Raw genomic sequence first — 27,165 nt, forward strand, 5'->3', positions numbered from 1 at the left:
CATGTTTCTGTCTACGTGTGTGTGCTTTGACGATGATCCTTCTCTTTCTGACAGGAGTAGATGATTGATCTGAAACAGATCTCCAGTCAGCAGCAGTTTCTCTGATCGGCCTTTCAGTCTTATTTCATGATCATCAATACAACTAATTCATGCATTAGAGTCCGATGGAGTCAATCAGAACATTGTCAACATCAGCAATCTCCTATAACCTATTTACTGTATCTAACCAAGCAGCCATGCCCTCTCTCCACTGGGATTGGCTATAGGACTAATTCTTGAATTGTGTCATTTTCAGCATTAGGGATGTCATTATGTACTAGGTAAAGATGAGCTCTATTGACAACAGTACACTATAAAGAATATTGACAAAACATTTTGACAGTCAATAAGTCATTGGTTTGTACATGACAATGCATCAGTAATGTCATTCTCAGCCCATGTGGGACACATCATCTATTAGATGTTTATGACATGTCCTCTGTGTCTTGACTGTGAGCCCAATGACCCGGGCACGTATTGAAAAAGACCCTCAGAGTAGCAGTTTTGATTTAGGATCCTTTTAGCCTTTACCACCATAATGAATAAGATAATATGTATAGGAGGGACCTGGTCCAAGATCAGCACTCCTACTTTGAGATGCTTTGTGGATACGGGTCTAGGTCAGAATGGTGGTTAGTTTCAGAAAACAAATCTTTGAAAAAATGAATTCATCTCTCATGGACAGATGACCAAATTACACAATATTTTAGTTCTTAGTCAACCAAGAGGAATAATGAATAAACACATTTTAGATTGACAGTAGCCTACTGCATCAATCCTGATGATTGCTTTTGAAGATGGATTTGCCATAAATAGCCACTTGTTTTATCTGTGCTTGTTACGTCCGTTGTTGGAATGAGACCAAGGCGCAGCGTGGTAAGCGTACATGATGAACACCCAAAAAAAAAAAAGATACACGAACGTACCGTTCTGCAGGCTGGCTACACAGTAACTGTACAAAAACAAGATCCCACAAACTCAGGTGGAAAACAGGCTGCCTAAGTATGATCCCCAATCAGAGACAACGATAGACAGCTGCCTCTGATTGGGAACCATACCCGGCCAACAAAAAAATAGAACACATTTGCCCACCCAAGTCACACCCTGACCTAACCAAATAGAGAATAAAAAAGGCTCTCTAAGGTCATGGCGTGACAGTGTTTTTATCTGAATTTTATCTTTTTAACATAGAATGATGAAACCTTAATGAGGTTCATTTGTCAGTCTATTTCAAAGCTATGTTGATCCAGGCCATTTCTGAGGAAATGTTTCATTTTAGATATCTGCACAAGGCTTTTTACTTTTAATTAAGGGAATCCATAATCGTCTTTTATTCACAAAAGTAATCATGATGTTTTTTTTAAACGAAGACCATTGTCTGTTTGATTGAAAACATCACTCTTACGTTTGAAAGGCTTTGTAAACCCATTGTGTATTGAACTTTGCAAATCCACTTTGATACCATTTCTTTAATTACATTGACTTGAGTGTTATTTCTTCTGAAAATGTTCAGTTTTATGTCTTTGGTAACACTTCAGTGAAGGGGTTTAGTATCAATAAATATTTGTCACTTGACCACAGTATGCAACCGTGTGTGGTGTACAGCACTACAAAATACAGTACTACAAACTGTCAATACTGTATAGTGTACACTACCCCTACTGCTGAAGTGTTAACCGCTATTGTAGTTGTTGCTCTGTTGGACTAGTCCTTCTTGTTCGTGGAGGGGACAGGTGGACAGACAGGCAGGCAGACAGACACTTTATGGAGTCCACCTCTCCCCACCACATCCTTTTGGTTTGTGTCTCATTCTTTCTTTCTTTCTTTTTGTTTTTATTGTTTTTGTTCTGAATGTACAGTTTTGTAAAGCAAAATCGAGATGCACTCTCTCGCAGCTCGTCCGTCTCCAGCGTGCATTCACCGTGAGTTTTTGCTCTCTGTTACAATGTTACAATATTTTTACGCCCTCTCCTCTCCTTCCCCGTCCTCTCGCCCATACCCGCCTCCTCCTGCTTCCCCTTTTGCCTTGTTCCTCCTCTCCTTTCCCCCCTCTTCCTCGCCCCATCCACTTCTCCATCTCTTCTTTCCCCTCCTCCTCCACCTAGCCTTCCAATCCCTCTGTTAAAACACTCTCTCCATTCTTGTGATCCTTCCAGTCTTCCCAGAGTGTTGAGATACGCTTGAAACTGGAGAACCCAGTGGTGGCTCACTGGTGGCTCTCATTATAGATTGAGATTTCAATTAATAATACTTGTCTTATTTACTGAAGTTAAGGCAACTGTGTGTGTGCGTGAGTGTAAATGCATGTATGTAAATGCATGTATGTAAATGCATGCATGTGTGTGTGTGTATGTGTGTGTGTGTGTGTGTGTGTGTGTGTGTGTGTGTGTGTGTGTGTGTGTGTGTGTGTGTGTGTGTGTGTGTGTGTGTGTGTGTGTGTGTGTGTGTGTGTGTGTGTTCTGAATACTGAATATTTCATTGTGCATAGCACCAGCTTTCGTCTCCACTGTGTTGATGTCAGAATTGATGAGAGTTTAACCTGAGCTTTTGTGAATAATTGCTATATAAATATTAAATGTCTTGGAGCCCGGTCAATTCCCAAGACATTTTGTCAGTTTTACAGCTTGTGTTTTTTATACCCCGGGGTTTCACTTCTTCAACACACTGGGTGAGGACCAAACAAATTATAGTACAGTAGCCAAGAGGTAGTATGCCATACAAGACAAATCAAATAAAGTGAAACATTACATGAATTTGGCTTAATAATTTTTGCCAATTAGTAACAACTCTCATTTCTAAACGTTGTGGTGGTGTTGTTGCTAATCTGTGTGTATGTTTCTATCTTGTCCACTGTAATCTCTCTCTCTTACCAAAATCACAGCTTACATTATTTGTCTATGCCTTGCATACTTGTTTGTCTGTCTGTCTATTGCTTTTGTTGTCTGTTTTATCTATTCCCCTGCCCGTCGAGTCTTGAGTTACAGGTGACACAAAGAATGCAACTTTACTAGTCATACATACAGTTGAAGTCAGAAGTTTACATACACTAAGATTGGAGTCATTACTTGTTTTTCAACCACTCCACAAATTTCTTGTTAACAAACTATAGTTTTGGCAAGTCGTTTAAGACATCTACTTTGTGCATGACACAAGTCATTTTTCCAGCAATTGTTTACAGACAGATTATTTCACTTTTAATTCACCGTATCACAATTCCAGTGGGTCAGATGTTTACATACACTAAGTTGACTGTGCCTTTAAACAGCTTGGAAAATGTCAGAAAATGATGTCATGTCTTTAGAAGCTTCTGATAGGCTAATTGACATAATTTGAGTCAATTGGAGGTGTACCTGTGGATGTATTTCAAGACCTACCTTCAAACTCAGTGCTTCTTTGCTTGATATCATTAGAAAATAAAAAGAAATCAGCCAAGACCTCAGAAAACAATTGTAGATCTCCACAAGTCTGGTTCATCCTTTGGGAGCAATTTCCAAACGCCTGAAGGTACCCCGTTCATCTGTACAAACAATAGTACGCAAGTGTAAACACCATGGGACCACGCAGCCGTCATACCTCTCAGGAAGGAGACGCGTTCTGTCTCCTAGAGATGAACGTACTTTGGTGCGAAAGGTGCAAATCAATCCCAGAATAACAGCAAAAGGTCCTTGTGAAGATGCTGGAGGAAACCGGTACAAAAGTATCTATATCCACAGTAAAACGAGTCCTATATCGACATAACCTTAAAAGCCACTCAGCAAGGAAGAAGTCCCTGCTCAAAAACCACCATAGAAAAGCCAGACTACAGTTTGCAACTGTACATGCGGACAAAGATCGTACTTTCTGGAGAAATGTCCTCTGGTCTGATGAAACAAAAATATAACTGTTTGGCCAAAAATTACCATCGTTATGTTTGGAGGAAAAAGGGGGAGGCTTGCGAGCCGAAGAACAACATCCCAACCGTGAAGCACGGGGGTGGCAGCATCATGTTGTGGGGGTGCTTTGCTGAAGGAGGGACTGGTGCACTTCACAAAATAGATGGCATCATGAAGGAGGAAAATTACGTGGATATATCGAAGCAATATCTCAAGACATCAGTCAGGAAGTTAAAGCTTGGTCGCAAATGGGTCTTCCAAATGGACAATGACCCCAAGCATACTTCCAAAGTTGTGGCAAAAGGGCTTAAGGACAACAAAGTGAAGGTATTGGAGTGGCCATCACAAAACCCCGATCTCAATCCCATTGAAAATTTGTGCGCAGAACTGAAAAAGCTTGCGTGAGCAAGGAGGCCTACTTACCTGACTCAGTTACACTGTCATGGGGAATGGGCCAAAATTCACCCAACTTATTGTGGGAAGCTTGTGGAAGGCTACCCAAAACATTTGACCCAAGTTAAACAATTTAACCTGTTACTCCTACCCCCTACTTTTTCGAACATTCTGTTAAAAATCGCGCAACATCTCAGCGCCCTGCTGCTCATGCCAGGAATATAGTATATGCATATGATTAGTATGTGTGGATAGAAAACACTCAGACGTTTATAAAACTGGTTAAATCACAGCTGTGACTATAACAGAACGTGCGTTTCATCGAAAAGCGCAGGAAAATCTGATCACTGAAAATTGAAAAATATATCCATCCGCCACATCAACCCATTGTTAAAGCTGAACCACATTAAATGGGGCTGAGGTTGCAATACCTACAGCTTCCCCACGATGTCAACAGTCTTGTTGATCCCAGGCTGTGTCACAACAGGCTGTGACCTGGAGTACCAAAGGGCGGTGCACAATTGGCCCAGCGTTGTCCGGGTTAGGGCAGGGTTTGGCCAGGGGGGCTTTACTTGGCTCATCGCGCTCTAGCGACTCCTTGTGGCAGGCCGGGCTCCTGCAGGCTGTCTTTGGTCATCAGTTGAACAGCGTTTCCTCTGACACATTGGTGCGGCTGGCTTCCGGGTTAAGCGAGCAGGTGTTAAAAACGTCTTGCGTCGAGCAATCCCGTATCCGGGAGCGTAATCATAGCCTCAAGCTCATTACCATAACGCAACGTTAACTATTCATGAAAATCGCAAATGAAATTAAATAAATATATTGGCTCACAAGCTTGGCCTTTTGTTAACAACACTGTCATCTCAGATTTTCAAAATATACTTTTCAACCATACCTACACAAGCATTTGTGTAAGAGTATTGATAGCTAGCATAGCATTAAGCCTAACATTCAGCAGGCAACATTTTCACAAAAACAAGAAAAGCATTCAAATAAAATAATTTACCTTTGAAGAACTTTGGATGTTTTCAATGAGAAGACTCTCAGTTAGATAGCAATGTTCAGTTTTTCCAAAAATATTATTTGTGTAGGAGAAATCGCTCCGTTTTTTCCATCACGTTTGGCTAAGAAAAAACCCCGAAAATTCAGTCATTACAACGGCAAACTTTTTTCCAAATTAACTCCATAATATCGACAGACACATGGCAAACGTTGTTTAGAATCAATCCTCAAGGTGTTTTTCACATATCTATTCGATGATAAGTCATTTGTGGCAGTTGGGTTTCTCCTCTGACGCAAATGAAAAAATACACGCAGCTGGAGATTACGCAATAATTGCAACGGAGGACACCAAGCGAGCACCTGGTAAATGTAGTCTCTTATGGTCAATCTTCCAATGATATGCCTACAAATACGTCACAATGCTGCAGACACCTTGGGGAAATGACAGAAAGTGTAGGCTCATTCCTTGCGCATTCACAGCCATATAAGGAGACATTGGAACACACCGCTTTCAAAATCTGGGGCATTTCCTGTTTGAAATGTCATCTTGGTTTCGCCTGTAGCATCAGTTCTGTGGCACTCACAGACAATATCCTTGCAGTTTTGGAAACGTCAGCGTGTTTTCTTTCCAAAGCTGTCAATTATATGCATAGTCAAGCATCTTTTCGTGACAAAATATCTTGTTTAAAACGGGAACGTTTTTTATCCATAAATTAAAAGAGCGCCCCCTATATCCAAGAAGTTAAGAAGTGCGGCATGGCGGGTCATGTTTTGGAGGACGCATGACTCGACCTTCACCTCTCCTGAACCTATAGGAGAGTTGCAGCGATGAGACAGGATCGTAATTGGATATCACGAAATTTGGGAGAAAAGGGGGGTACATTATTTTTAAAGAAAACACTGTCATCCATAGCACAAGCATATCAACCCATGAGCATCTGAGCTTCACTACTTGCACACAAAACAAATTGCTAATTTCTCCCATATGGTCTGAGTTGCTGTACAAACAGCAGTGGGACTTTGCTGGCTGGAGACACAAGATGGTCTTTATGGATGTGCCAACACAAATACTCCCCATAGTAAATTTGTCATTTACCACGCTTGGGTTTAAAACTTGCTCACCCAAACCCTCTACAGATTTACACATGGCCAGTGTGCATCCCAAATGGCACCACCCTATTCCATAGTACACTACTTTTGACCAGGGCTCTGGTCATAAGTAGTGAACTATATAGGGCATATGGTGCCATTTCAGATGCAGCCCATGTGTGAATCTGTAGAGGGTTTGGGTGAGCATGTTTTAAACCCAAGCGTGGTAAATGACAAATTTACTATGGGGAGTATTTGTGTTGGCACATCCATAAGCTGCTACTTCACTCTAACACCCTGTATCCCTCTCACCCCTCATATCCGTTCCCCTCACCTGTCCATTGGCCCTGCAGTAAGGAGCAGCAGAGAGCCAATAAGATAATGTCAGTGTGGGAGCAGCGCACCAACCAACTGCGTCGAAACAACCTGAGAGCCAGCTCCGAGGCTCTGTTCAACGAGCTGGACCCCGAGGAGCGTCTGCGGGTCTCCTCCGCCCTCCACCTGCGCTCTGACATGAAGACCCACAACGACCGCCCCCTAGTGGTGGAGCCAGGTAACGGGGACAATCCCCGACCCCCTGAGGAGGACAGAGACGGAGCAGACCCCCAGCAAGAGGGAGGAGACCCCCACGGTCCACAACCACATAAGCACTACCGTCACCGGGAGAGGAACGGGGAGAATGGGGAGAGCAGGCATCACACCCACCACAGCCGCAGTAGGGACCACTACCACCCAGACGGGCCCCGATCCAAAGAGGGCAAGGTGGAGAGGAACCATAGTCGAGAGGGGGGGCAGGGCCACAGGCACCATCACCAGGCTGAATCCCCAGAGGAGGGGGTTAACGGAGGGGGAGAGGGAAGGGAAGACCACCACCACCACTCCGACAGACAGGGGAACAGGGCCCTGGCTACCAGGGACAGACTGGAGAGCAGGGGCCGGGGCCACAGGGAGGAGAACGGAGAAAGGAGGAAGCACCGCTCGCGCAGAGTCAGGGCCCAGTCAACACTGGATGGAGACGAGTGTAGAGAGAATGGAGAGAGAAATGGAGACAGGGACCAAGGACACAGGTGAGACCAGTGCTGACTGACCAACACATTCTCAATGTGCTTTAATTACCTATTTTTATTAAGTCATCACCACAGAGCTTCACTGATGTGCACAGGCTGTGTTTTGAATGTTTTGCAGGGACAGACAGACCGACTCTCAAGGGGAGAGCTTGGCCACCAGTCCTGTGCAGCCTCCTGCAGGTCTGCAGGCTGGAGAGAAGCAAGAGGATGCTGACAACCAGAAGAACAGCCACAGAGCCAGCCAGGCAGGCCTGAACAGCAACACTGTCCACATCCCTGTCACCATCACCGCCCCATCCAGAGAGACCACCATCATACCCAGTCAGTACCCTAGTCTCTATCTTAGTCCACAACTTTTCTTGCCCAGGGACCCACCGCCAAGGCAAACCAGCGACCCAGGGATCCCCCCATCATATGTTAGCAAAACAAATTGTGAATGATAACGGCAAGTAGAAGTAATTAACATTTAATAATGATAAGCAGTTTCATTTTTCTGACCACCTCACAGTTCATTGGAAGAGGAAGTGTAAACTCTAACATAGTCTATTACCTAGAAAGGCATCTTCGCGGCATAGAGAAAGTGTTGCTGTTGTTAAGCACATTTTCAGCAATTCTTCAAAATTTCTCATTGAAAATTTTGAAGCCAATTTTCAGAAATTCTACACACTTTGGCATAGAGCTGAGACAATTTTGCCTGCTCTGCTCAAACATTAGAACAATTTTAATCGACATTTATTTTTATAATTCTCCCTGACTGTCTACTTTTATTTGATTGTTAGTTCTCAAAGAGGATATTATGAAAAAATAAAGTTTAATATTTTTTGTGTGCTTTCTGTCTGTTTTTGGTCTTTAAAGTTGACACTGAAATAGTTTTTCCATCCCGTAAATTGCCACTTAAATGGCCTGCTTAAGAATGGTCTCCATATTAAAGGGATAGTTGAAGATTTTGGCAATGAAGCCATTTATCTATTTCCCTAGAGTCGGATGAACAGGAACAGTTTGCATGCTAGTGAAACAACCTCTAACTTCCTTCAAGCTGGACGCAGTGACATAACAATGGTGGAAAAAAATCCCCACAACCCCTAGGGGGCCGCGGACCCTAGTTTGAAACCCCCTGCCTTTATCAATACCTCAGGCTGTACCCCAGTCAGTTCCTCACTGTGTTATGTTCCTCTTAGCCATAGGCTGCAGGGGAAACACTTGGGTGAAAGTGTAGTGTAACATTAGGTTAGTATGACTGATCAGTGCCTGATCAGCTGTGTGTTGGTTATGTTGTAGTGAAGGTCTATCATGAGTTCTTTCTGAGTGTAATCTCTCTCTCTCACTCTCGCACTCACTCTCTCTTTGATAGTGGATAACATAGACTGTGAGAGCCTCCGCCTGAACGAGGAGAAGAAGGACTTGGAGGAGGAGCTGAAGAACGGTCCCAAACACATTCTCCCCTACAGCTCCATGTTTGTGTTTGGACAGACCAACCCGTAAGTCATGTCCTGAGACAGGGAACCTTTTGGCTAGTAAGACTAGTCTGGGCTCAAACTGTTTCTGCATTTCTATATTGGGTGCCACTCAGTATTACGTCAGCGTTTTGAGAGGTTATGTTGAGTGCACTCAGTGAGATTACCTGTGCTGTTCAGGGTGCGTCGGCTGTGCCACTACGTGGTGAACCTGCGTTACTTTGAGATGTGTATCCTGTCGGTCATCACCATGAGCAGCATAGCCCTGGCTGCTGAAGACCCTGTGCAGGCCAATGCACCACGCAACAACGTGAGTCCTGCAAGAGTACACACACACACACACACACACACACACTGCTGGGTATTTGGGTACGGAGGCCTGAGGAGCAGCTCCTACTAGCGCTAAAGGAATTGCATCCAAATCCCAGAACCCCCTCAGTCCGACTAGCTGATTTATTAGGCTTGATTGAGCTGCCAGAAGCTTCTAGAATTTCTGCTAATATCACCTGAAAGTTATACTTTGTGAGAGTGCTACAGAAACAAAAATAGTCATAAATATGAGCTGAGTGCTGCTAAGGTGATTGTCTGCTGTGTGTCTTGAGGAAGAGGAAAGAAGACGGCTGTGTGACATCTGACTGAACATTTAATCATTTGCAGGTGCTCAAGTATCTGGACTACGTTTTCACAGGAGTGTTCACCTTTGAGATGGTGATTAAGGTGAGAGGTCATACTGGTGAAATGGTTGGAAATAGACATACAACAGTTTCCTCCGTTTGAACACAGAGGTACTCTCTTAGGTTGCAGCTAGAATTAGCTCCACTGTAATGCGGTAGCACTGGTATTTCAGTATATCCAAGACCAGGGCTCCTTGCTGAAGTGGTAACATTCATCCATTAACATTCATAATGTGGATCATCTTCCTTATGACTTTAACTCTGTGTGTAGATGATAGACCTGGGACTGCTCCTTCATCCTGGTTCTTACTTCCGGGACCTGTGGAACATCCTGGACTTTATTGTGGTCAGTGGAGCTCTGGTGGCGTTCGCCTGCTCGTAAGTAAACACTTGACATACTGTTTGTTCTTGTGCCAGCTGTAGGTGGGGTTAAAGGGGCAATCTGGGATTTGAAAAACCAAACAAAGCAGGGACGTCACCATTTGTTTTGGTAAAAAGCTGAGGAATGGGGCTGGAGAAATTGAAAATGTATTTTCCAATCCAAGATTGCTCCTTTAAATTGATTACAGTATTAGTACTGTTTCAAATCCTTTTTCAGCCAACAGCACCTCTCCCCTAGGTTGTCACTTCACAGTCAACACACTGACTCTCCAGCTGGCACATCTACAAATATGCCAGTCTGGGTGGTGCACTCACTCACCCGCCACAGCCCAAAACATTCCCCCAAATCAACCTCTCTGTACAGCTCTGAGGGGCTCTAAACCACTTTGCCGGTGGTTATTTGCCAAAATGGGTTGTTGCTCAAACTCTTTTAACCTTTAATCACCACTCCCATCTGTGTAGTAGGGTGTGTGGGATTTGTTTAATGAGCATGAGGTTAAGCTGGGGAGGTGGGCGGGGGCTTCGTCTTAGTGCTAATGTACAGCAGTTGTTCTCTCCCTCCCTGGTACTGAGAGGGAAATGTTATCAGGTGCTTCCATGTCAAGTAACACACACAGTCTCAGACATACACACACAAAGACAATAAAGGGAGGGGAAATCCAGTCTTTCCAACCAGTAAAAGGAAATTGTGTATTCTCTCCCACAACCAGCTCAGTCAGTTATTTTGCACCCCAGTGGTGTCATGGTGGGGCTAATGTGTAATAAATAAACTGTGAAGTAGTCTATTGTACCACATTTGTATTGCTGTTGTCTATCTTACTCTTCTCTCTTTTTTCTGAACTGTAGCCTATTGTATATGGATGGTTTTCTGTGTCGCTGACTGTCTCTTTCTCATTTAATTCTGTCCCTCCATCTTTCTCTTTTGTGGCTTGGATTGCTTTCAGGAGCTTCATGGGGTAATGCCTTTGTTTGCCTGCTTTTTTCCCTTTGTCTCTTTTGTCTTTCTTGACAGTTTATCTCTCTGTCTCTCTCACTCTCTCTGTCTCTCGTTCGGTTTGTCTCTCTGTCTGTTTCTCTGTCCATCCTAGTCAACAGAGCCTATGCCCAACATGTAGCCAGCAGCCTCACGCTCATTTCTCAAGCTTTTTGATTAGTTAGCCTGTATTAGAGGTCGACCGATTTATGATTTTTCAACGCCGATACCGATTATTGGAGGACCGAAAAAAAGCCGACACCGATTATTCGGCAGATTCTTTACATTTAACAATACAACAATACTGAATGAACACTTATTTTAACTTAATATAATACATCAATTAAATCAATTTAGCCTCAAATAAATAATGAAACGTGTTCAATTTGTTTTAAATAATGCAAAAACAAAGTGTTGGAGAAGAAAGTAGAAGTGCAATATGTGCCATGTAAGAAAGCTAACATTCCTTGCTCAGAACATGAGAACATATGAAAGCTGGTGGTTCCTTTTAACATGAGTCTTCAATATTCCCAGGTAAGAAGTTTTAGGTTGTCGTTATTATAGGAATTATAGGACTATTTCTCTCTATACCATTTGTATTTCATTAACCTTTTGACTATTGGATGTTCTTATAAGCACCATAGTATTGCCAGTGTAACAGTATAGCTTCCGTCCCTCTCCTCGCTCCTCCCTGGGCTCGAACCAGGAGCACAACGACAACAGCCACCCTTGAAGCAGAGTTACCCATGCAGAGTAAGGGGAACAACCACTCCAAGTCTCAGAGCGAGTGACGTTTGAAACACTATTAGCGCGTACCCCGCTAACTAGCTAGACATTTCACATTGGTTACACCAGCCTCATCTCGGGAGGTGATAGGCTTGAAGTCATAAACAGCGCAATGCTTGACGCACAACGAAGAGCTGCTGGCAAAACGCACAAAAGTGCTGTTTGAATGAATGCTTACGAGCCTGCTGCTGCCTACCATCGCTCAGTCAGACTGCTCTATCAAATCATAGATTTAGTTATAACATAATAACACACAGAAATACGAGCCTTAGGTCATTAATATGGTCGAATCCGGAAACTATCATCTCAAAAACATTCTTTCAGTGAAATACGGAACCATTCCGTATTTTATCTAAGGGGTGGCATCCATTAGTCTAAATATTCCTGTTACATTGCACAACCTTCAATGTTATGTCATAATTACGTAAAATTCTGGCAAATTAGGCTCCCCAAATTAGGCGTCGCAAACTGTTGCATATACACTGACTGTGCAATGAACGCAAGAGAAGTGACACAATTTCACCTGGTTAATATTGCCTGCTAAGCTGGATTTCTTCTAGCTAAATATTCAGGTTTAAAATATATACTTCTGTGTATTGATTTTAAGAAAGGCATTGATGTTCATGGTTAGGTACACATTGGAGCAACGATACGCACTGCATTGATTATATGCAACGCAGGACACGCTAGATAAACTAGTAATATCATCAACCATGTGTAGTTAACTAGTGATTATGATTGATTGTTTAATGCTAGCTAGCAACTTACCTTGACTTACTGCATTCGCGTAACAGGCAGTCTCCTCGTGGAGTGCAAAGAGAGGCAGGTGGTTAGAGCGTTGGTCTAGTTAACTGTAAGGTTGCAAGATTGAATCCCCCGAGCTGACAAGGTGAAAATCTGTTGTTCTGTCCCTGAACGAGGCAGTTAACCCACCGTTCCTAGGCCGTCATTGAAAATGAGAATGTGTTCTTAACTGACTTGCCAAGTTAAATAAAGATTAAATAAAGGTGTAAAAAATAATAACAATTAAATCTGCCAAATCGGTGTCCAAAAATACCGGTTTCCGATTGTTATGAAAACTTGAAATCGGCCATTCCAATTAAATCGGTCGACCTCTAGCCTGTATAGCTACGCATCTATAGATTCACCCTCATTATATTACTGTAGACTATTGGGTCACATTCCATGTGGATAGATGCTCTACAGATGGTCATCATACTATCTGTTGAAAAGCAACTGCTTGCTAAGGTTACAGTTAGGGTTAGCTGTAGAATAAGAGTTAGGGTAGGGGTTAAGATTAGGATTAAGTTTAGGGTTGGGATAAGGGTTATGGTTAGATTTAGGGTTCGGTTTAGTGGATGGTGTTGTTGAATGTTATTGAACATCTACAAACCATCTGTCCAAATAAATAGTTTCCTGTTATTCTGACCATTTGCATATGTTCACTTATTTACTCTTCCATTGAAAATTCACACTCACTCATTATTGAGAGGGTGTTTTTGCATGTTTTTATTTTTAATTTTTTTATTTTACCTTTATTTAACCAGGCAAGTCAGTTAAGAACAAATTCTTATTTTCAATGACGGCCTGGGAACAGTGGGTTAACTGCCTGTTCAGGGGCATAACGACATATTTGTACCTTGTCAGCTCTAACCACTAGGCAACCTTCCGGTTACTAGTCCAACGCTCTAACCACTAGGCTACCCTGCCGCCCCAAACAGTAGTTTTATTTGATGTAGGTGTGTTTGAGGTGTGTGAGTGTGTGTGCCTCTTCACTGTGTGCGTGTGAATGGCTGTCTATATGCACATACATCCTTGTGTGTGCGTGCACGTGTGAATGTGCATGTGGGTGAGTGTGTCTGTGCGTGTGAGTGCGTGCGTGCATGCGTGTTTGTGGTAGTTGTCCCATAATGCTGTCTCAGTAGGGTATGTATGTTTGTTCCTCTCCTGGTGCTGTGGGATGCTGATAGGGAGGTTATCTGGAGGATACACTTCCTCTCCCTAGCTGCTCACCTCACAGACAGACAGACAGACAGACAGACAGACAGACAGACAGACAGACAGACAGACAGACAGACAGACAGAACTGTGTCTCTTGTCGAACGTCATGTCTTGTCCTCCTTAATGCCATCTCACTGGAAAAACCTTAATGCCATCTCACTGGAAAAACAAAACTAATGCACTATGTAGGGAACAGGGTGTAATTTGGAACTCATTCTGGGTCTTCTTGTCAGAAACAGGAGATGGACAGCTAAAACTGTCCTTTTACTATTTTGTTCAGTCTGTTAGGTTTCTGCTCTTTTTTCACTTGAACTTAGTAAAATCCTTCCGTGTGCTTGTCATTATCTGTTTCTTTCTGCTGTGTTTTGATGTTCTTATTAAGTCGTAAGGATAACTAGCACCACAGTATCTCCATGCCTATTCAACAGTAGTAGTGGTAGTAGTAGTAGTATTATTGGCTTAAAGTGTTTATTTTGCTCAGTGTTTCTGTATATTTCTGCCTTTTTCTTTGTCTCCATGAAGCAGCCTTAATATCTTATGTGCTTTGGGTTTGTTCTCTGTGATTCGTGACGTGTGTTTGTTTGTGTGTGTCCTGTTTATCATTGCTTTTCTTCATCAGATCGCAACAAAACGTGGCCAGGTGGGGACCTACCCTCTCTCTATCATTGACCCCTGACCCCAAAAACGTTCCCCTATCAACCTCCTCCATCGCATTCCAAAACGCTCACTTTCTCTGCTGGATACCCATTCCACCTCTTACGCTCTCAATGAACTAATCCCAGTCCCAATGAGGATCTATTGGAGACCCAGTAGCTTTCAGAAGACAATCACTGATCAGATTCATCTCTGTCCCTTGTTGCCATTGTGTGCCGACATGCCAAAGCAAAGGACAGTTGTACAATGCCAACATTTACAGTTGGAATTAGAATGAAAGTATATCAAATTAATACTCATATATTTATAGTGCATTCGGAAAGAATTTAGGCCACTTCGCTTTTTCCACATTTTGTTACGTTACAGCCTTATTTTAAAATGTATTAAATAGTTTTTTTCCCTCGTAAATCTACACACAATACCCCATAGTAACAAAGCAAAAACAGGTTTTTAGAAATGTTTGCAAATGTACACTACCATTCAAAAAAGTCATCAGAAATACAGTGTAGACATGGTTAATGTTGTAAATGACTATTATGGCTGGAAACAGCAGATTTAAAATAAACAAAAAAAGATATCTACATAGGTGTACAGAGGCCAATTATAAGCAACAATCACTCCTATGTTCCAATAGCATGTTGTGTTAGCTAATCCAAGACTATCATTTAGAATAAAAAATATATATAATTTTTTATTTTATTTTACCCTGTTTTCTCCCAATTTCGTGGTATCCAATTGTTTTTAGTAGCTACTATCTTGTCTCATCGCTACAACTCCCGTACGGGCTCGGGAGAGACGAAGGTTGAAAGTCATGCGTCCTCCGATACACAATCCAACCAAGCCACACTGCTTCTTAACACAGCGCGCATCCAACCCAGAAGCCAGCCGCACCAATGTGTCGGAGGAAACACCGTGCACCTGGCAACCTTGGTTAGCGCGCACTGCGCCCGGCCGCCCACAGGAGTCGCTGGTGCGCGATGAGACAAGGATATCCCTACTGGCCAAACCCTGGAGCATCAGCATTTGTGGGTTCAATTACAGGTTCAAAATGTCAAGAAACAAAGAACGTTCTTCTTAAACTCGTCAGTCTATTCGGGTTCTGAGAAATGAAGCCTATTCCATGTGAGAAATTGCCAAGAAACTGAAGATCTTGTACAACCCCGTGTACTACTCCCTTCACAGAACAGTACAAACGAGCTGTAACCAGAATAGAAAGACGAGTGGGAGGCACCGGTGCACAACTGAGCAAGAGGACAAGTACATTAGAGTGTCTAGTTTGAGAAACAGACGCCTCGCAAGTCTTCAACTGGCAGCTTCATTAAATAGTACCCGGAAAACACCAGTCTCAACATCAACAGTGAAGAGGCGACTCTGGGATGCTATCCTTCTAGGCAGAGTTGCAAAGAAAAAGCCATATCTTAGACTGGCCAATAATAATAGAAGAATAAGATGGGCAGAAGAACACAGACAATGGACAGAGGAACTCTGCCTAGAAGGCCAGCATCCCGGAGTCACATCTTCATTGTTGGCATTGAGACTGGTGTTTTGCGGGTACTAATTAATGAACCTGCCAGTTGATGACTTGTGAGGCGTCGGTTTCTCAAACTAGACACTCTAATGTACTTGTCCTCTTGCTCAGGAACTCTGGAGATCATTGGGTTCTTGGGCACCTCCCAACCAAGGCCTTCTCACCCGATTGCTCAGTATGGCCGGCCGGCTCTAGGAAGAGTCTTGGTGGTTCCAAACTTCTTCCGTTTAAGAATGATGGAGGCCACTGTGTTCTTGTGGACCTTCAATACTGCAGCAATGTTTTGCTACCCTTCCCCAGATCTGTGCCTCAACATAATCCTGTCTCGGAGCTCTACAGACAATTCCTTCCACCTCGTGGCTTTGTTTTTGCTCTGACATGCACTGTCAACTGTGGGACCTTATATAGACAGGTGTGTGCATTTCCAAATCATGTCCAATCATGCATTTAACACAGGTGCACTCCAATCAAGTTGTTGAAACATCTCAAGGATGATCAATGGAAACAGGATGCACCTGAGCTCAATTTTGAGTCTCATAGCAAAGAGTCTGAATACTTAAGCAGATAAGGTATTTCTGTTTATTTTTTTTTATACATTTGCAAAATGTATAAACCTGTTTTTGCTTTGTCATTATGGGCTGTCATATATAGATTGATTGGCGGGGTCTGTAACGTAATAGATCTGGGACTGCTCCTCCATCTTTATCTTAAATAGTGAAGGAGTTAGCGAGAAGGGCAGATCAGGGAGAGTGAATCGTGTTTCTGGGTTGAGAGAGCAGAAGGTTCGGAATAATGCTGATGTTCTACTGGGAGGCAGATTATTGTAAACAGGAAATGCTGTGCTCTCTCTCTCGGAAAGGGGCAACCAATAAGGCTGTAGTCATGGTGACCGAGGATAACCTCCTCGCATCTGGCTGCTGCAGCTGCACACACAAGGCATATCAGGGCTGATCTGAGCTACTTAATGTGAACACACACACACATCTATTCTTCCTGCCTTCAGCTCTTCTGAAAGCTATTGAGGAATGGTTCACTCACCATCTAGATGTGTTGAGACCCTGGATTGATATGGGCAGGGGTTGACTTACCGGATTGCATGCTGGGGTAACCAGATCTTCAGTGCATGCATGACTGTTGCATACCAGTGTATTAGACCTAAAGCTCCCATTGGGTAAGAAAAAGTCAACACGCCCATTCTGTGTGGAACCATGCTTCTGTTTTCTCTAGTTATTGAGGTAGTTGTCTCCACTGAATACACCTAGACTAACTCATTATGGGTTCAGTCCTTGAGATGGGTGCACAACACATACTGTATAGCTCCAGTTTACGTGCCAATCGTCCATTGACGGCAGTGTGAGATTTATTCCAAAGTATGAGGTGTGTACTTCAGTTCAGTATGCACCTCAAGTCATGATTTCAAACTGTATAGTGCAGTACATTGCACGGTGCTCCACTGAGAGTGGAAAGGCAGGGTTGCTCTCTCATCCCCTCTAGCAGAATCATGGATGGGTTACAACTTCCTATAGTCAGTTCTTCTTTGGAGCCTCCTAGTCCTCCTCCACTGGCTGTCTGGGCCTTATTTCACATTGCATTTAGGAGCTCCAGCCCCATATATATTGATGGACAGAGAGGACTGACTGATTTCTGCCTGTGTAAGAGGGGAGATATGCACTCTAGAGAGTTCACTACAGAGGCATTATCAACCTGCCGAGGAGCTGTGACCACACACACACACACACACACACACACACACACACACACACACACACACACACACACACACACACACACACACACACACACACACACACACACACACACACACACACACACACACACGCAGTCTTGTACAACTAACCTTGTGGGGACACACAATTCAGTACCATTCATAATCGTATTTTCCCTAACCCTTATCCTAACCTTAACCCGGAAACCTAACCTTAACTCTAACCCCCCTAGAAATAGCACTTGACCTTGTTGGGACTACTAGACTGCTGGTCCCCACAAGTATTGTTAAACACGTCCACACTAGACATGCTCACACACACACTCATACACACACACTAAAGTATGTAAACTCATAATAAACACACAGAATATACGATGGTGAGAGTATATGGACAGCCACAGTGTGTAAATGTGACTGGTAGATTATTGTATTGACACCACACTGTCCATCTGGCTCCTGAGGACGGTACTGTATATTGTCGCTAACAGGTTCTAAATTATTGTTTTGTAACCCGCCACTGTGGCAAGAACATCAGTGGTTCCTGCAAAGAAGCTCGTCCCTGACTCAGGGCTGGTTTCTTTGTATCTTTTTCTACCACTGTGTATGTCTGTTATTCTACAGAAATACCAGTGGATAGTGTATTGTAGTCCTTTGTCCTATTATGTGATTGCTCCCTGTATTGCTCTTAAAATATGATTCAATAGCTCTATTGCTCTATGTAGGTATGTTTCTGTACAATAACCCATCAACTCACATGCATGTATTCTACTAACTCTATTGTACTCTACTAACTCTATTGTACTCTACTAACTCTATTGTACTCTACCAACTCTATTGTACTCTACCAACTCTATTGTACTCTACCAACTCTACCAACTCTATTGTACTCTACCAACTCTATTGTACTCTACCAACTCTATTGTACTCTACCAACTCTATTGTACTCTACCAACTCTATTGTACTCTACCAACTCTATTGTACTCTACTAACTCTATTGTACTCTACCAACTCTATTGTACTCTACCAACTCTATTGTACTCTACCAACTCTATTGGACTCTACCAACTCTATTGTACTCTACAAACTCTATTGTACTCTACCATACTCTATTGTACTCTACTGTACTCTACCAACTCTATTGTACTCTACCAACTCTATTGTACTCTACCAACTCTATTGTACTCTACCAACTCTATTGTACTCTACCAACTCTATTGTACTCTACCAACTCTATTGTACTCTACCAACTCTATTGTACTCTACCAACTCTATTGTACTCTACCAACTCTATTGTACTCTACCAACTCTATTGTACTCTACCAACTCTATTGTACTCTACCAACTCTATTGTACTCTACCAACTCTATTGTACTCTACCAACTCTATTGTACTCTACTAACTCTATTGTACTCTACTAACTCTATTGTACTCTACCAACTCTATTGTACTCTACTAACTCTATTGTACTCTACCAACTCTATTGTACTCTACTAACTCTATTGTACTCTACCAACTCTATTGTACTCTACCAACTCTATTGTACTCTACTAACTCTATTGTACTCTACCAACTCTATTGTACTCTACCAACTCTATTGTACTCTACCAACTCTATTGGACTCTGCTGTACTCTACCAACTCTATTGTACTCTACCAACTCTATTGTACTCTTCCAACTCTATTGTACTCTACCAACTATATTGTACTCTGCTGTACTCTATTGTACTCTGCTGTACTCTACCAACTCTATTGTACTCTACCAACTATATTGTACTCTACCAACTCTATTGTACACCAACTATATTGTACTGTACTGTACAAACTCTATTGTACTCTGCTGTACTCTACCAACTATATTGTACTGTACAATACTGTATTCTACCAACTATATTGTACTCTACCAACTCTATTGTACAATATTGTACTCTATTGGACTGTACAAACTCTATTGTACTCTACCAACTCTATTGTACTATATTGTACTCTATTGTACTCTACCAACTCTATTGTACTCTACCAACTCTATTGTACTCTGCTCTATTGTACTCTACCAACTCTATTGTACTCTACCAACTCTATTGTACTCTACCAACTCTATTGTACTCTACCAACTATATTGTACTCTGCTGTACTCTATTGTACTCTACCAACTCTATTGTACTCTACCAACTCTATTGTACTCTACCAACTCTATTGTACTCTACCAACTATATTGTACTCTGCTGTACTCTATTGTACTCTGCTGTACTCTACCAACTCTATTGTACTCTTCCAACTCTATTGTACTCTACCAACTATATTGTACTCTACCAACTATATTGTACTCTACCAACTATATTGTACTCTGCTGTACTCTATTGTACTCTACTGTACAATATTGTACTCTACTGTATTCTACCAACTATATTGTACTCTACCAACTCTATTGTACTCTACCAACTCTATTGTACTCTACTGTACAATATTGTACTCTACTGTACTCTACCAACTCTATTGTACTCTACCAACTCTATTGTACTCTACTGTACTCTACCAACTATACTGTACTCTACCAACTCTATTGTACTCTACCAACTCTATTGTACTCTACTGTACTCTACCAACTATATTGTACTCTACCAACTCTATTGTACTCTACTGTACAATATTGTACTCTACTGTATTCTACCAACTCTATTGTACTCTACCAACTCTATTGTACTCTTCCAACTCTATTGTACTCTTCCAACTCTATTGTACTCTACCAACTATATTGTACTCTGCTGTACTCTATTGTACTCTACCAACTCTATTGTACTCTACTGTACAATATTGTACTCTACTGTATTCTACCAACTATATTGTACTCTACCAACTCTATTGTACTCTACCAACTCTATTGTACTCTACTGTACAATATTGTACTCTACTGTACTCTACCAACTCTATTGTACTCTACCAACTCTATTGTACTCTACTGTACTCTACTAACTATATTGTACTCTACTGTACTCTACCAACTATATTGTACTCTACCAACTCTATTGTACTCTACTGTACAATATTGTACTCTACTGTACTCTACCAACTCTATTGTACTCTACCAACTATATTGTACTCTGCTGTACTCTATTGTACTCTGCTGTACTCTATTGTACTCTACCAACTCTATTGTACCCTACTGTACAATATTGTACTCTACTGTATTCTACCAACTATATTGTACTCTACCAACTCTATTGTACTCTACCAACTCTATTGTACTCTACTGTACAATATTGTACTCTACTGTACTCTACCAACTCTATTGTACTCTACCAACTCTATTGTACTCTACTGTACAATATTGTACTCTACTGTACTCTACCAACTCTATTGTACTCTACCAACTCTATTGTACCCTACTGTACAATATTGTACTCTACTGTATTCTACCAACTATATTGTACTCTACCAACTCTATTGTACTCTACTGTACAATATTGTACTCTACTGTACTCTACCAACTCTATTGTACTCTACCAACTCTATTGTACTCTACTGTACTCTACCAACTATATTGTACTCTACTGTACTCTACCAACTATATTGTACTCTACCAACTCTGTTGTACTCTACCAACTATATTGTACTCTACTAACTCTACTGTACAATATTGTACTCTACTGTACTCTACCAACTCTATTGTACTCTACCAATTCTACTGTACTCTACTGTACTCTATTGTATTCTACTGTACTCTACTCTACTGTACTCTACTAACTGCTGAATATACCTACTAGAACTTGTAACTGCAAGGATGGGTGGTATTTGATTTATACATGTGTGCCTTAAAGAGAGAGAGTTTAATGAATACCGTGTATGCCAAAGGAGGCTGGTGGGAGAAGCTATAGGAGGATGGGCTCATTGTAATGGCTGGAATGGAATGACTGGTATGGTATCAAATATATGGAAACCACATATTTTACTCCGTTCCATTTATTCCATTCCAACAATGAGCCCGTCCTCCTATAGCGCCTCACACAAGCCTCCTCGTGTGTGTGTGTGTGCGTGCGTGCGTGCGTGCGTGCGAGACAGGTCAAAAGGTAAGGTAGTGGTGAGAGCCTGTGCGCCACAGCATAATGCCTACTCTCCTTTTGTTTGGTCTATAGTCACTAACTGTGGGCTTGCTCTGTGCAGAGGAACTAAAGGCAAGGACATCAACACCATCAAGTCTCTCAGGGTGCTGCGAGTTCTAAGGCCTCTGAAGACCATCAAACGACTGCCAAAACTCAAGGTAGCTACATCTGTTACCTGTTCGCTCCGCTCTGACACAACAGAAAAGCCACTTCCATGGCCAGTTACAAGTCAAACAAACACATACGGATGCACTCACAAACGTACACACACACACAGACCTGTGCCTCTGCAACACACACACACAGAAATTGCAGCAGCAGCCAGTGGATGAATAACTCCCAAGTGATTTGTATGAGATATAAACTAATAAATTAATCACATCAGTGGGAGAGAAGAGGAGGGTGAGATGTAATGACTGATATCCACAGTGTCTATCTTCATATACCAGTTAATCATCCTCTGCCCGGTGACAAATGGGGAAAAATGCTAATCTGTCTCACTCTTTTCAGGACCCCAGCTCTGATCTTGTCTCACAAGGACTAGACCAAAGTAATTGATGTGTGGAAAGGTAGTTGATCAGACCAAAGATAGCAGCACATCCTGTTGAAGTAATTGATGGGTTGATTGAGATTGAGATCAGGGTTAGCAGGGAGGTAAGCCCTTCTACTCTCTACCTCTGGTCCAGGGCGTTACATGCTGCTTGCTGAGGCTGAAGGCTCAGTGTCAGCAAGCTGCAAGTAACACACGGGACTAGAGCTAATCACTCTCATACACTTAGCTATTTGTAATGAGTGACATGAGTGACATAAAAAATAAATTACTTCAGGGAGCAGCTCTGTGAGTTACTGTCTCATTCATCCCTGCAGATACATATTAATTGGGAAGATTTCAAAACATGCCATGACAGGTAGACAGTCATTCAAACCACAAATTGATCATCAGAGTGCAGCGTAGAGACTGTGTCCATGTGTCTAGATGGGTGTTCACATGCATGATAACGTGTTTGAGAGATTGTGTGTACCTCTATTTATTGGTGTGTGTGTCCTCCTCCAGGCCGTGTTTGACTGTGTGGTCAACTCTCTGAAGAACGTGCTCAACATCCTCATTGTCTACATGCTCTTCATGTTCATCTTCGCTGTGATCGCTGTGCAGCTGTTCAAGGGCAAGTTCTTCTACTGCACCGATGAGTCTAAAGGTCTGGAGAAGGACTGCAGGTACAGTACACACTCACACCATTGACACTGACTGGTATTGGATATGCCCTTACAAAAAAGAAACATGACAAAGTCACGAGAGAACAAATCACCTGAAAAATGTGAATACATATGTTTTATATAATATATAGTTGAAGTCAGATGTTTACATACACTTAGATTGGAGTCATTAAAACTCATTTATCAACGACTCCACAAATGTCTTGTTAACAAACTATAGTTTTGGCAAGTTGGTTAGGACATCTACTGTGTGCATGACACAAGTAATTTTTCCAACAGTTGTTTACAGGCAGATTATTTCACTTCTAATTCACTGTATCATAATTCCAGTGGGTCAGAGGTTTACAAACAGTAAGTTGACTGTGCCTTTTAACATAATTTGAGTCAATTGGAGGTGTACCTGTGGATGTATTTCAAGGCCTACTTCTTTGCTTGACATCATGGGAAAATCAAAGAAATCAGCCAAGACTTAAAAAAATATTTGTAGACCACCACAAGTCTGGTTCATCCTTGGGAGCAATTTTCAAACGCCTGAAGATACCAAGTTCATCTGTACACAAGTATAAACACCATGGGACCATGCAACCGTCATTACCACTCAGGAAGAATACACGTTCTGTCTCCTAGAGATGAACGTACTTTGGTGCGAAAAGTGCATATCAATCCCAGAACAACAGCAAAGGACCTTGTGAAGATGCTGGAGGAAACGGGTACAAAAGTATCTATATCCACAGCAAAATGAGTCCTATATCGACATAACCTTAAAGGCCACTCAGCAAGGAAGAAGCCACTGTTCCAAAACCACTTTAAAAAAGTCAGACTACGGTTTGCAACTGCACATGGGGACAAAGATCATACTTTTTGGAGAAATGTTCTCTGATCTAATGAAACCAAAATATAACTGTTTGGCCATAATAACCATTGTTATGTTTGGAGGAAAAACGGGGGAGACTTGCAAGCCGAAGAACACCATCCCAACCGTGAGGCACGGGGGTGGCAGCATCATGTTGTGGGGGTGCTTTGCTGCAGGAGGGACTGGTGCACTTCACTAAATAGATGGTATCATGAGAAGTAAATTAAGTCGATATGTTGAAGCAACATCTCAAGACATCAGTCAGGAAGTTTAATCTTGGTCACAAATGGGTCTTCCAGATGGACAATGACCCCAAGCATTGTGGCAAAATGGTTTAAGGACAACAAAGTCAAGGTATTGGAGTGGCCATCACAAAGCCCTGACCTCAATCCTATAGAACATTTTTGGGCAGAACTGAAAAAGCGTTTCCGAGCAAGGAGGAATGGGCCAAAATTCACCCAGCTTGTGGAAGGCTACTCGAAACGTTTGACCCAAGTTAAACAATTTAAAGGCAACGCTACCAAATACTAATTGAGTGTATGTAAACTTCTGACCCACAAGGGATTGTGATGAAAGAAATAAAAGTTGAAATAAATAATTCTATCAACTATTATTCTGACTTTTCACATTCTTAAAATAAAGTGGTGATCCTAACTGACCTAAGACATGGAATTTTTACAAGCATTGAATGTCAAGAATTGTGAAAAACTGAGTTTAAATGTATTTGGCTAAGGTGTACGTAAACTTCTGACTTCAACTGTATATGGATTCGTATGCTTCATTTATAAGTCCATAAATCTATGTAGCAACTAAGGATTTCCCCTTTAAAAGGCAGTGACCATCATTTTTATTTATTTTATTTTACCTTTATTTTACTAGGCAAGTCAGTTAAGAACAAATTCTTATTTTCAATGACGGCCTAGGAACAGTGGGTTAACTGCCTGTTCAGGGGCAGAACTGTCGCCATTTGAACATTATCCATTAACCTTCCCCATTTATTCTGTCTACTCTTCCACGAGTGTCCCGCAAAATCGTTCCCGTCTCGCATTTGGGCTTTTTAGATGTGGTCGCCTTAATTCCCTCAATGGAACATTGCTACTGCAAACTGTTCACACCATCTTTTCACATGTGAAAATTAGATGTTTGCAGTTGGAGTGTTTTTTGTGAATATAGCTTGTGCCAATTTACCTACAAGATAACAATACAATACTGTGCTATTCTCTTTCTATTTTTCTTTCTTTCTCTCTTTGTCTGTCTCTCTTTCTCCTCTCTCTCCCCCTCTTTCCATCGTTCATCAGGGGTAAGTTTCTGGACTATGACGGTGATGAAGTGGCGGCCCAGGATCGTGAGTGGAGGAAGTATGAGTTCCATTACGACAATGTGCTGTGGGCCTTCCTCACCCTATTCACCGTCTCCACCGGGGAGGGCTGGCCAATGTGAGTAGCCCACACCAGCCAATCAGCTGTAGAGAGAAGCTCAGGCCAGCCAATTACCTGTAAGGACCTTGTCACATAACTACAGGCTAGCACATCACTGGTAATGAGCTACTCACATAACCACAGACTAGGTAGCCAATCAACTGTGAAGAGAAATACAGGCCAGCCAATCCCCTACATGTGGCCTACTTACATTGCTACCGACTAGCCAGTCACTGGCAATGGCCTACACACATAACCACAGGCCACTCAATCACCTACACATCACCTATTCAGATAACCACTGGCTAGCCAAATAGCTTCCCAAATAATTCCAGGCAGACTAGAGGGTTCCTATCGGGTCCATTGACCCCTATTGAATGTACACAGTATCCTCAACAAGATGAGCATCCCATTTGACATCCATTCCAAAGGACAAAGTGCCAATGATGTGGGGGAAATAAATGATCTCGGGTGAGACTAGGTGGGGTGGAATCCAGTGGGAGAGGTGTGTGTGCGTGTGTAATGGCGTGCGTGTGCTGAGGTAATGTTCAGGAGGAGACAGCGCTAGTCAGTATGATGGCCTTCATCATTTGCACTAATTTATGGCATGTAGAACCTGACCAGGGTTGGGGTTGAGGACACCACAATGTCTTAAGTGCTCTCCTCAGCTAGTTAGTCATTAATCTTCTCTCTCTGTCTCTCTCCACATCTCCTTCCTCAGGGAAATCATTACCCCAAGTACAGGGTTTAACAAGGGCTACACAATAAAATGTAAAAGAGCTAACTAGCATTAGATTAATCTTTAAATCAAAATGGCTCTATTCCCTGTGACTCAGCGAATAGGGCTTGAGAAGGGGTACTACAGCTCTTTTTGCTATTCTCAGAAATTAATATAAAGCAGAATATCTTCAAAACATCAGTGTTTTTAGTTTTATTTACACATTTGCTGCATATCTGTTTTAATCATATTCAAAAAACTCATTTTTTGTTGTTGTTATGCAACCTGGTAAACATTCATATATTCCCTGCTTCATAATATTATTCCCTGCTGTACTCAGTTATGGAAGATGAAAGATGAATATTGGACATATTTTGTTCCAGTAAATGTATTGCTTTTTTCCCCACAGCCTGCTTGTACATCACATATTCTTGTGTGTCCTCCCTGCCATGGCTGCCTAGTGGTGTATGTATAGGTTAAAACAATTAAGCTAGTTAGGCTTAGATAGTATTAGGATAGTTTCCTCTAGGTACAGATCTAGAATCAGCTTCCCCTACCCAAATCCTTACTTTAACCATTAATGGGAACAATGAAAAAGTGACCCTCTGTGTTTACCTGTTTTCACCAGGGTCCTAAAGCATTCTGTGGATGCCACCTATGAGGATGCGGGTCCCAGCCCAGGCTTCCGTATGGAGACCTCTATCTTCTATGTGGTCTACTTTGTGGTCTTTCCCTTCTTCTTTGTCAACATCTTTGTGGCTTTGATCATCATCACCTTCCAGGAGCAGGGAGACAAGGCCATGTCAGAGTGTAGTCTGGAGAAGAACGAGGTACACACACACACACAAACAGACACACACACACACACACAAACCCTCCAAGAGCCGGGAGACAAGGCCATGTCAGAGTGTAGTCTGGAGAAGAACGAGGTACACACACACACACAAACAGACACACACACACACACACAAACCCTCCAAGAGCCGGGAGACAAGGCCATGTCAGAGTGTAGTCTGGAGAAGAACGAGGTACACACACACACACAAACAGACACACAACACACACACAAACAGACACACACAGAGTGTAGTCTGGAGAAGAACGAGGTACACACACACACCACACACCCTCCAAGAGCCGGGAGACAAGGTCATGTCAGAGTGTAGTCTGGAGAAGAACGAGGTACACACACACACACAAACAGACACACACACACACACACACA

The 27,165-nt window shown here is 42.3% G+C and overlaps 1 protein-coding gene across 9 annotated transcripts in view; it reads left to right on the forward strand.

Annotated features, from left to right (window-relative positions):
• LOC118388078 (voltage-dependent N-type calcium channel subunit alpha-1B-like) overlaps positions 1-27,165 on the forward strand; it is a 233,316-nt gene that overhangs the window by 169,175 nt on the left and 36,976 nt on the right. For all 9 annotated transcript variants that reach the window (XM_052525624.1, XM_052525626.1, XM_052525627.1 and 6 more), the window contains 11 exons: positions 1,899-1,961; positions 6,746-7,459; positions 7,578-7,780; positions 8,811-8,937; positions 9,094-9,223; positions 9,571-9,630; positions 9,859-9,965; positions 21,798-21,894; positions 22,791-22,951; positions 25,103-25,240; positions 26,569-26,770. In XM_052525624.1, coding sequence (XP_052381584.1) covers positions 1,899-1,961; positions 6,746-7,459; positions 7,578-7,780; positions 8,811-8,937; positions 9,094-9,223; positions 9,571-9,630; positions 9,859-9,965; positions 21,798-21,894; positions 22,791-22,951; positions 25,103-25,240; positions 26,569-26,770 — 2,002 coding nt within the window. The remainder of the gene's footprint in view (positions 1-1,898; positions 1,962-6,745; positions 7,460-7,577; positions 7,781-8,810; positions 8,938-9,093; positions 9,224-9,570; positions 9,631-9,858; positions 9,966-21,797; positions 21,895-22,790; positions 22,952-25,102; positions 25,241-26,568; positions 26,771-27,165) is intronic.

This window comes from Oncorhynchus keta, chromosome 9, assembly GCF_023373465.1.
Source record: "Oncorhynchus keta strain PuntledgeMale-10-30-2019 chromosome 9, Oket_V2, whole genome shotgun sequence".
NCBI lineage: Eukaryota > Metazoa > Chordata > Actinopteri > Salmoniformes > Salmonidae > Oncorhynchus > Oncorhynchus keta.